The 11,257-nt window shown below is 33.4% G+C and overlaps 1 protein-coding gene across 1 annotated transcript; it reads left to right on the top strand.

The window, feature by feature from the left end:
• Positions 1–1,086: 1,086 nt before the first annotated feature.
• Positions 1,087–9,358, top strand: LOAG_09017 (hypothetical protein). The gene is made up of 13 exons (XM_020447842.1): positions 1,087–1,282; positions 2,009–2,205; positions 2,500–2,729; positions 4,568–4,642; positions 4,925–5,327; positions 5,422–5,604; positions 6,128–6,274; positions 6,657–6,885; positions 7,305–7,486; positions 7,777–7,894; positions 7,991–8,150; positions 8,432–8,576; positions 9,084–9,358. Exons 1-13 carry the CDS (start codon positions 1,105–1,107, stop codon positions 9,099–9,101), a joined length of 2,265 nt encoding a protein of 754 aa, XP_020301967.1. The 5' UTR covers positions 1,087–1,104; the 3' UTR covers positions 9,102–9,358.
• Positions 9,359–11,257: the final 1,899 nt, after the last annotated feature.

Genomic DNA, 11,257 nt, shown 5'->3' with positions numbered 1-11,257 from the left:
TTGTATCACATAGCTTTTGAATTTACACATCGTTGATCGAAACAGTTTTATTTACTATTATATGTTAATTAGGTATTTGATTAACTAAAATAAGTAAATGTCATCGTCGCTGTCACATCTTCCCTACAATTAGTTTTTTCATAGGAAAAAAAAAGGGACAGCGATTAACAAAATTGTAACTTATTCGTAAACGGTAATCACCGGTATAAGTAATCAACGATAAGTTATCATAAGTGACGACGTGTACGTTTACTAGGCATATATTTTAGCGTTATTTAACATGAAATAAGGGAAGGATTGTAGCCTTATTTCATGTCAAAAAAAGTGTGTTTTCATGTTAACTTACTGTATTGTACTGTGATCACAATACTTTCAGCTATCATCCATTAAGGTGATGTATTTAAAGTTTGTCATAGTAAGCTTGTTTTCATTTCGTCAACTTGTTTTTTGTTGACAGTATGAAAGTTGTTTTTTTTCTTTTTCACTTTCAGCTTCGATATTCTAAATAACAAATTACCAGAAATTTTTTTTTTTGCTGAAAATAGGAAAAGGTTATGGAAAGTGCTTGTGTCATGAGGAGGGTTAGATTTATCGTTGTCAGTCTTGTATAGATGCTACTATTGAAAACCAAATTCCATTGCTGGCAAAATTTTGTTTTTTGACCTTCGATTATTTAAATAATGGTTGGTACGTGTAGATGGAACAACCGGAATTATAAATAGCTACCGTACTGGATATCAATTTAGCACGATGAATTAAAATTTGTAAACAAATAATAAACATAAAAGGGAATCATAATGGTAGGAAATAAGTACGGTAATAGTTTGTAAGATGACAATTGGTGTATAAAAATGAAATGATAATTTGTATTTTAAAATAAAATGCTGTTATCAATGTGAGAATGAGAATGATGATTGAAACAACAAAATGCTTTTTTTAAAAAAAGAAATATTTTGTTGTCAATAAGAAATGATAAGATGGATTTTCAGAAGGAATGATAATAAGTTGTCTTTACAAATGGAACCCTACTTCGTATTCTATGACGAAAATGGTCCCTGATATATATGCTTTTTTTATTGAACATTTGTTACAGGTATAACTATTATGAATAGTGGCAATTTTGGATATGGTAGCCAGAATTTCGATAGTGGCTACCAATATGTAAAAGGCGCTCCAGGTTCCGAAGGCTGGACTGGGGGGGAAGCGCCTGGAACGCAACTCCCCCTCCCGCCTAACGCTACTACGCCAGCTCCACGATCAAATGACACTCTACCCCAACATGGTATGATTTCTGATAAGTAATATCATTACCTTAAAAAAAAAAAATTTGTTGTAGAATATGTGAATAATCAGTATCAGTTTGTTGGAGTTTGTCAGTCAAGGCAATAGTATAACAAAAGGTTTGAAAAGGAAAAAGAAAATTCATACTTAGCGAGACGTTTCGTTATCATTATGACAACATGCTTTGACAGGTTCATTGAATGGTATTCATACTACTCACGCTATCAAAATATGAGAAATATTATTCTTCAATGAGATAGAATTGAATAATTGGCAATAGATGTTGCGAAAAAATAAATGAAATGTAAAAACAAATAAGCGAAATTTTCAAACGCAGCAGATGTTGTAACACTGCAAAATTACAGGAAAAAATCGGACAAGAAATAAATAATTTTTATCATTTAAGAAATAAGCGATGCAGAATAAAGCGTAATTTATTTTGCATTGTTACAACTTTTTGTTTAATAAACTTTTTTTTAATAAAGTTATTGCTCCAGAATGTTATGCAAAATTGAAAAAGAAGTAAAAATAAAACAAACCATACCAATACATCGTTGTTTTTCTTCATTGTACTTTTTTTTTTTAATATACTTAAAGAAACAAGGAAAAGTTTACAAACTGGTGTGATATCAAGTTTGCGAACTTTTTTTGTTTTCAAGAAACGGAATTTCTTCATTCGTTATCAAATTTTCTTTTCCTACAGTTTTGTTGCAAATAATCATTATAGAAAGCCGTTATGTACCTCCACATATGCGCCATGCTGCAGCAGCAGCACCAGAAACGATTCCGGAAGGTGCACCGGTATATGAAAATTGGTCGCGTGGACCGCAGCAGTATGTACGTAGTGGACGTGGAAGTAGTGGTACGTTTAGTGACCGCAATGTACCAATGCGGAAAAGTCAAAGTTACGCCGGCATGCAACCGGTGGTGTATTTTACTGTTCATTTTATACTTTTTGTGTTTCATGGATTTTTGAACTTTAAACTGTCTTCAAAGAATGTTAGAGTTCAAAACTCAGACATTTCTTTTTGATATTATTATCTGGATAATAATGTGTTAGCCTGCTTAAAGTTTGACACCTGGTTGGCGTAATCATGTATTTACTTACCTTCGTTTTGAACACGTAACTAGAACGCAGCTTAACGCAGCATTTAAATCTTACTACTTAACACTCTCAGAATTAATGACTGTTGTTACTCAAAACTTGAATTGTTTCAGCAAAATGATTACATGACACAGTGGAATAGTAATACACCTGTGCAAGGCTATGATTATCAACCATGCATGGGTGGTAGACCAGGACGTGGACGAGCTGGTTTTGGACAACCCGTAAGTGGTTTCAATCGAAGTGATGGACATGCACGTGGGCGAGGTACCTACGGAGATGGTCACGGAAGTACTCGTGGTGGTCGTCCAAACTATTCCGGACGTTATTCTTATGATCGAAGGTTAGAATCGTGTCGGTTTACAAGAACGACCATCTAAAATAATCCTAAGATATCGTAAGATGTGAAGTAACATATCAAGCCAAAGTGGTTTGAAGCAGGTTATTCTATATTATATTTTTCTGCTACCAATAGTGCGGTTAAATTTCTGAAATATGAATCATGAAAAAAATGAAACATTAACGATTGACTAGTGATCGCTGTGATCCCCTGATTTCAAATATTCTTACCAAACTTAGAAACTAGCTTAAAAACCAATCAAGATTCCTTTGAGGATGTATTCGAGCAGCAACATATTCTTATCAGCAGTGATGTTATCCTTTCACTAAAGGTCCTGGATATAGGTATTTGAGGTTAAAAGTCCAAAGTCAGAAAGTTACTCTGCTTTAATCAATGAGGGATTACTTACGTGATATAATATTTAAATGATATGTAGCATCATTAGTCTCAGTTATGCTAGGATTGTTGATTACGGAACGGTCTTATATTTCGTTTTCTTCTCGACAATCAGTAAATGGAAAATTTAAGACTTTGTCTTATGTGGATTTGAAAATATTTTTCTTCCCATATCTTCAAACTCCTATACCTATTTTTATACTTTTTGAGCGAAATATGAAAAATTACTATAGAAATTTAACTGATCATTATAGAGGTCTGTTTACGAAATAGTCGTAGATTCCGATATTAAAAGTTTGAGCATGGGCTTGAATAGTTTCGAAGGAATGATTGAATTCGAAGCCTCTGACATATTGTGATAAATCAGTTGTGACAATCAAGACAAATCAGTCATTGCCATCTCTATAGAGTGGGGCGAAAGCAGGTTTGAGCTTTGATCAAAGAAGCTGAAACCGAATTCATACCGAAATCCTGATTTTGACTTACATCGTAAGTTTTCCTCGTATAATAGAATCAAAATCGATTTTTGATAGCTGTGCGCTTCACTTTTTGCATTCTTTCCGAATACTTTTTTTTTTATAATTTCTTTTTCAAGTGGTCACATTTCTTACCCTTTTTTTATCCGTTGTTCATCATCAAGAGTACTCTCGGTCTTTCATATCTGTTTTTTTGGTCATCTCTTTCTGATTTAGACTTCACTTTGCGGGACTTTCATCGGTTTGCTTGTCCTAACAGTATACACTCAAAATGCATTTCAGCGGAAATTGACCAAATATTCCAGTGCATTATTTGAGATTTGTACTATAGATGTAGATATTGGTAATTTTGATGGGGAGTTATCATTTCGGGGTAACATTAATTTATTGTAAGTGAGCACGTAATTTACTACAAAATTTGTGTAATTTGTGTAACTCTAAATCGGTACATCAACTGCTACATAAAAACAAAGCTTTGAACAGCTCATCTACAAAGAGTTGGAAGGAATACTCCGTCAATTTTTTGCTTTCAATGTTTAACAAAGCTAGTAGAGGTCCTAGAAACAAGTGTATCGTCGACACAAGACTGTGTTGCAAAAACCCATGTACAATAAAGCTTTTCATTTGTCAATCGTGTTTGGTAGAGATGACAGTGTAGTTTCAAAGATGGAGCAGTTAAGCTTATCAAACGATAACAGACATCAAAATATATAAAATGAAATTCAAGATGTTTTTGAACATACAAAATTCTAGAACATATTAAATGATTTCGCACAATACCAAATAATATATAGTTTTCAATTTCGCAACATATCAAATAATTTGTAACATTACATATATGTTTTATATTTCGACGTTACACATCAGTTTTACGGTTGAGATGTTAATTTGTGACAAGAATACATTTATACTGAAGCAAGATCGGTTATTGCCGTTTTTTTTCCAAGTTGTCATTAATTTATTTTTCAGAGCGGTACATGATGAGCAACAGTGGGGATCGCAGCATCAGAGTGGTTTTCGACGCCAAGACGATGCAGTACCTGAGTGAGTGAAAAAATATTTGTATCGATTTCCATACATTATTGGTACTATTAATTGTAGGTTGAAATGTCGCTCAGCTATGATTATGCTGTTAATACAGTTAAATACTATGTTAGTTACTATTCGAATTGAATGGTACCATATTTTAGTAGTAATAGTTCATTTATAATAATGTCGTACTCGTGAAAGTGCGGAAGAAATAATTCGTAGTAACTCAGAAAATATCATAGCTAGAATTCAATATGCAATTTCATTATTTGTATGGATTTTGAAGTTTTATTACAGTAATTCCCGCTGGGCGGGATTGCGAGATCCACTGCCGGAGCGTCAGCTTCAGTGGACGGAGCAATTACCACGTGATGAACTTTTGGAATCAGAACTGTTTGCTGGAATGAATTCTGGTATTAATTTTGATAAATACGAAGAGATTCCTGTTGAAGCAACCGGTCAAGACTGTCCTTCGCCGATAGCGCTATTTGCTGACCTGAAGCTTCATCCATGGATCGAAGAGAATATTCGACTTTCGGGTTATGGCCGTCCCACACCCGTTCAGAAATACTCTATTCCAACACTTATGAATAATCGCGACCTAATGTCATGTGCTCAAACTGGCTCCGGCAAAACAGCTGCATTTTTGGTGCCACTGATCAACAACGTCTTACAAGCTGGTCCAGATGCTCTTTATAAGGTTTCTCGTTTTTTCTCATTACTTGCATATATGGGAATCAGACTATCTTTATTATACATTTGGTTCAATTACCGATATATTTAATCCATTTCAGTCAACCACCCAGCAAAACGGACGTCGACGTCAATACCCGGCTGCGTTGATCTTATCGCCAACACGTGAGCTTTCGTTGCAAATTTACAATGAATCGCGTAAATTTGCATATCGTACTCCAATTACTTCGGCTCTCCTGTATGGCGGTCGTGAAAATTACCGTGAACAAATCAATAAATTGCGTGTACGTAACTATCTGCAGTTCGAATCCTCATAATAATGATATTATAAGAAGTTCTAAGACTTTCACTAACTGTTGTTTTACAAGTAGACCAGTTAATACCTAATCATGAACATTGCACTTTGTTTCTATGAAACCAGAAAGAGAAAAGTACTTTAAAAAATGAGAAAAGAATGTTTGTAATATTTTGCCTGGATTGATTGATGGTCGGAAACATTTTTCTGAATCATTGCTGATAACAGGCTAAATAATCGATGTGATGCGTAAGACATGAATGTATGAATATGATAAGCATGCCAGATACGTTACATACAAAATTCCTTTCAATATTTCGTTTACATTCATTGAATATTGCATGAATCTCTCATTTTTTTTTCGAGCTTTTAAAATTATTACAAAAAAAAGGAGAAAACAAAACAAAACAAAGAATTAGAATTAATTTATGTAGGTACTTTTTGCACTTCCACAGTGATTTAGGTAACATGTATTGGATTGTTTACAACGTTTTATGCTTCCATTATTGCAGTTGGGAGTGCATATTCTGATTGCGACACCTGGCCGTCTGATTGATGTAATGGAACAAGGTCTCATTGGTCTTGATGGTTGCCGTTTCTTAGTTCTAGACGAAGCAGATCGAATGCTTGATATGGGCTTTGAACCGCAAATACGACAAGTATGTTATTTTTATTACTGGCTACCCAGAATACAATTAGAGTGATCTCGTTTTTTGTTTTGCGAACTGCAGTGAGTTGTGGACGCAAAATAGAGGGGGGATTTTTAGACATCAAAGACATTTACTTTTCGATATTTTGCAATCAGTGAGATATTTTGAGTTGTGGCGCATTAGAGCCTTACTTTATCTCCTCCATTCTCCTCTTATCCTTCATACTGAAGTTTATATCAGTGGAAACAATTGCAAGCGGTTAAAGAGGATAATAATATCGAAATATTAAAAAATAATCTTTATTATGGTAATTTTTCTCATTTGTTTTACCTACCGTCTTACCGCAACTTTTTTTCTTTCGATATTGGTAAATAGTTTTCGCTGTTTTCAGATTGTTGATTTATCAAAAATGCCTCCGAAAGGCCAACGAGTGACTGCAATGTTTTCGGCAACATTTCCGAAAGAAATTCAAGTTCTTGCACAAGACTTTTTGATGCCAAATTATGTGTTTCTAGCTGTTGGTCGCGTTGGTTCAACATCGGAGAATATAATGCAGAAAATTGTTTGGGTAGAAGAGCATGAAAAAAAAAGCTTTTTAATGGATCTGCTTGATGCTGGAGGTAATATAAAATTAATAGTAATTAAATTAATATCAATTTAAAATTTTTTTTTTTGTATCATACGGCGAATGCGCTTACATTTGTACGTCATTTTGCATCTTTCGAATGGCATGTTTCATCTTCATAATTGTCGAATCAATCTATTTTTTTCCATGTATCTTTTGATATTAAGTCCTCGTCTGTGGTGGTTTTTGCGGTAATTGGATCGTTAATGGTATAAAAACCATTTATCTTTGTGGCATTGATGATCTAATTATTAGATTAAATATAGTGATCGATTGAGTAAGCTGACATTTATGTTACCTTCTTAAGGCATTACCCAATCATCGTAATGCTTAATATTCGGTAATTTTAGCCTTTTATTTGTCAGTAGATGAAGGAAACCAAAAATACAGTGTGGTTAATTTTTTTTTCTTTAGAGCCATCTGCATTAACACTCGTTTTCGTGGAAACCAAACGTGGAGCAAGCGATTTGGCATATTACTTACAAAAAGATGGCTATAATGTCGTTGCAATTCATGGTGATCTAAAACAATTTGATCGTGAGAAGCATCTCGAAACTTTCCGTTCCGGTGTTGCTCCAATACTTGTTGCTACAGCTGTTAGTGTTATTTATCTCTTAGGAAATAATTTTACTTTAAATTAAAAACAAACATAAACTTATGTGTTACTAATGTTGATTATAATAGTACCGTAAGATGGCGCATTGCACTGCATGGTTTTAATAACTGAGGTATTCAGTAGTAATAACCCCAGTACCCTGTCCTCATTTTACAAAGAATTATATATGGATTGAAAAATCTTGAAGTCTGAACTTTCTTATTGAGTAGTGTAGTTTTTTTTTTGTGTATTTTTTTAGTACTTCGAGACTTGGACTTTAAGGAAATTTAGGTCGCTGCTCGTGGTCTGGATATACCAAACGTGAAACACGTCATCAATTATGATTTGCCTTCCGATATTGATGAATATGTGCATCGCATTGGTCGTACTGGACGTGTCGGTAATGTTGGTAAGTCGATGTAAAATTTGTGATAGCTACAAATTCAATTCATGCTATGTTTTACTTTATTATATAGAAATTCAATTTTGGGATTTGGATTTTCAGGACTTGCTACATCATTTTTTAATGATAAGAATCGGAATATCGCTCGCGATTTGGCAGAACTAGTTGTTGAAGCAAACCAGGAGCTTCCTGAATGGCTGGAAAAAATATCTGCAGATGCACAACGCTATGGAACACGACCAGGTCGTACGAAGGGAGGCAGGTAATTATGCAGATGGAATTTATTTTATGCAGCATCCATTGAAGAGATCGAAATTATAGGATTGTGATGTTACTGTTGTGCTTTCTATCATGTATATTTTGGAGCGCTTTGTAACTTTTTGATTTAACACTGTTCAGGCTATTAGCTATTAGCAATTCCTTCTCGACTTCCTAAAAGATTTTGTGGACTGGAAGAGGATTTTCTTATGTTTTTCAATGCAACAGGAAGGAGCAAAGTAGTTTTAACAGAGTTATGCCACATCAGTGTCAAAATATTTTCAGTCGCTTTGGTGGTCGCGATCACCGTGTTCAATATACCGGAAGTAGTGGAGGTAGTGGATCACATCGTCAAAATGGAATTAATTATTCGCCAGGCAGTAATCAGTGGAATCAACCGCAACGCTCTGCTCGTGCTCCTCCACAACAGGTTTGTACATTTGCAATTCACATATTTCTCTTTCTTTATGCACATATTGTACACTATTTCCCGAGGATTTTGAAGCAAAAATAAAGATTAAGTTGACAAGGCATGTGTTAGTAACCAATGATTGTGTTGACTGTCATGTGATGCAAACTGTTAATTTAACCTTACATTCCAACACTTAGCGTGTAAGTTGCAACGTAGGGAATAGTTATCCTCTGACTAGCCATAGTGACAGATGGCCGATCAATTTATCGAGGGAAGAAATGAAATCTTTGTAAGTTTAAATTATCTTGCAAATATAAGACTGGTCTCTTTCTAGGAGTAATAGAATGCAGTCTGTTGTTGTCAGATTGGTGAGACTGAATATATTTTTCTAAGATTTACATTGGTTGTGCGTTCACTTTTGTTTTATCTTTGCTAGGGGAAAGATTGGTTGTTTGTTTGTTCGTTTTTTATTTGAATTTTTTTTGTAATGAATGAAATAAATATGACAACCTTTTCAATCTTTAGGATTGGTGGAATAATTGATTGTGGTAATCCAACAAGAACAAAAGCTGAATATCATTATATTGCCTCCTTTACTGTAACACTTTTTCTTTTCATTTACCTTTAAGGTTTGTTTTTATTTCCTTATCTACATGCTTTTTGTTTTGTTATCTATGAAAGAAACTTGTTATGAAGTTAATCAAGGAAATGGCATCATAACTACCTAATTTTGGTGTCATTTTTTTTATAGCATTTTTTGTTTTTTCTTTTTTTTATTTTTCGTACTCAAATTTTGTGTCTATTATTTATACCACAAACATGGATGATATAACATAATGTTACTGCGCAGCACTACTGTATTACTCCATTGTCTTTTCAAGTATATGTGTGTGTGTGAGTGTGTATGTATGGGATGTTTGTGCATTTCTTTGTTTTAAGAGATATAATTGTTGTGGGTCTTAAACAAAAAATGGTTTCTTGGATGTTTTTTTCCACTGATTTATATATAAGTTGGAAAAAAGAGACATATGAAGGGAGAGGAGAGTGTTTTAATTGAAAGATAAAAGACTGGACTATTAAGTAAAAATGAAAATGGTGAAAATTTTTTGATTTTGATTTTAACGTTTTTTTTTACAAAGTGTAAACGATAAACTTCGACTGGTCTTCTTTGTTATAAAGCCAAATTTCTACCGTAACATCAAAAGTTAGGCCTTGACTGATTAGCTTTGGGTGATCCTTCATCTTGTTTTGTTGTATGCATGCGGATGAGGCGGATTCTTTTTTTTTTCGCTACGAATAAATTGAGCCAATATCGTGAGTCCAGTACGACTTTCGCTGTAAGCATGAGAATTCAATTATTTCCATCGATTAATAAGTATTATAATATACTTGGTATTTCTTCTCCTCTTTGTTGTCATCATTATTTGGTGCTTTTATTTGATTGTTTTGTTTTATAACATGAGTAGTGATGTTATGTTACGTCTACTTTTAAGCTTCCAGAAGGGCATACGTTAACACTGAACTGAACTCTTAAAGGACATGTGTGATGGAAAAATGCGATGTTAATTTAATCCGAATTGTTTTATGCTATTGAGAATTTTACTGGAAACGATAACTTTGCCGCATGTTTTTATGTTTTCCCTACCATACTTGGTTTGTTAACGCATATATACATTGCATGTCAATATTTGCAATACTGTAGCAGTGCTTATCTTCACTTCATATTATTTAAACATTTTGGCAACAGTTTATTAACTACTGCCCTCTATTTTTTTTTTTTTTATTTTTTATGATAACTTTAGATATGGCTGGTGAAATTTGGCAATCTCAACGAATATTCATCACTTTGTTAAACCATGCACTATTTATACATTATAGCATGCGGCAAGAGGTCGTTAATTTTCAAGGGTTATATTTCTCTTTAGCTTCAATAATTACGGGTTAACGCAATTTTATGCGGTGTGAATTGTATATGTTCATTCTTAATATTTTTCTGTTACGTCCTACTTTTATCCTATATCATCCCATCGTATTATACCACAAAAATGCATCTCATGCAGGTTTTGGAGCGTTTTTTTTTTAGATTCTGATGTCTTTCCATTTGCATTTTTTTTTGATTTTATTTTTGTTCAGTTCTGAAAATGTTTATTTTACGAATGCTACGTAGTCCTTCCTTAATGATGCGTTGCTTATTACCACTTGGAAGCTATCTTATCTAAACCTACCTCATCATCTTTTTATTAATGTGCCTGTATGTGGAGAAGAGCAGTATATGATAGGATATAATTATGTTTATGATATTTTTCAAGCATTATGATTTATGATATTTTTCAAGCATTATGGGGATTTGTCTTTGTTATCATTACGAAGTGTACTTAATTATTCAGTCTTCTTTTTTCTTTCCTTTCTCGAAGTGAATTGGGGTTAAATGTTTGCGAAGAAGGGTGCAAGTGGCGAACGCATCCTTTCTATCCATTTTATTTGTTTCATTGTCGAGATTGCTCTGGGATAGTATTGGGAAATGCATTAAATGCGCATTTTATTGGTGTTATGAGTTTCATTTAATATGGTATGGAACTAGTATTTCAACAACTGGCATATATTAGGTACTATATATATATATATACATATATATATATATATATATATATATATATATATATATATATATATATATATATATATATATATATATATTA

Source organism: Loa loa (assembly GCF_000183805.2).
Source record: "Loa loa unplaced genomic scaffold supercont3.125, whole genome shotgun sequence".
Lineage (NCBI taxonomy): Eukaryota > Metazoa > Nematoda > Chromadorea > Rhabditida > Onchocercidae > Loa > Loa loa.
Note: the sequence above shows the minus strand (reverse complement) of the source record. Positions and strands in the feature narration are given on the sequence as shown.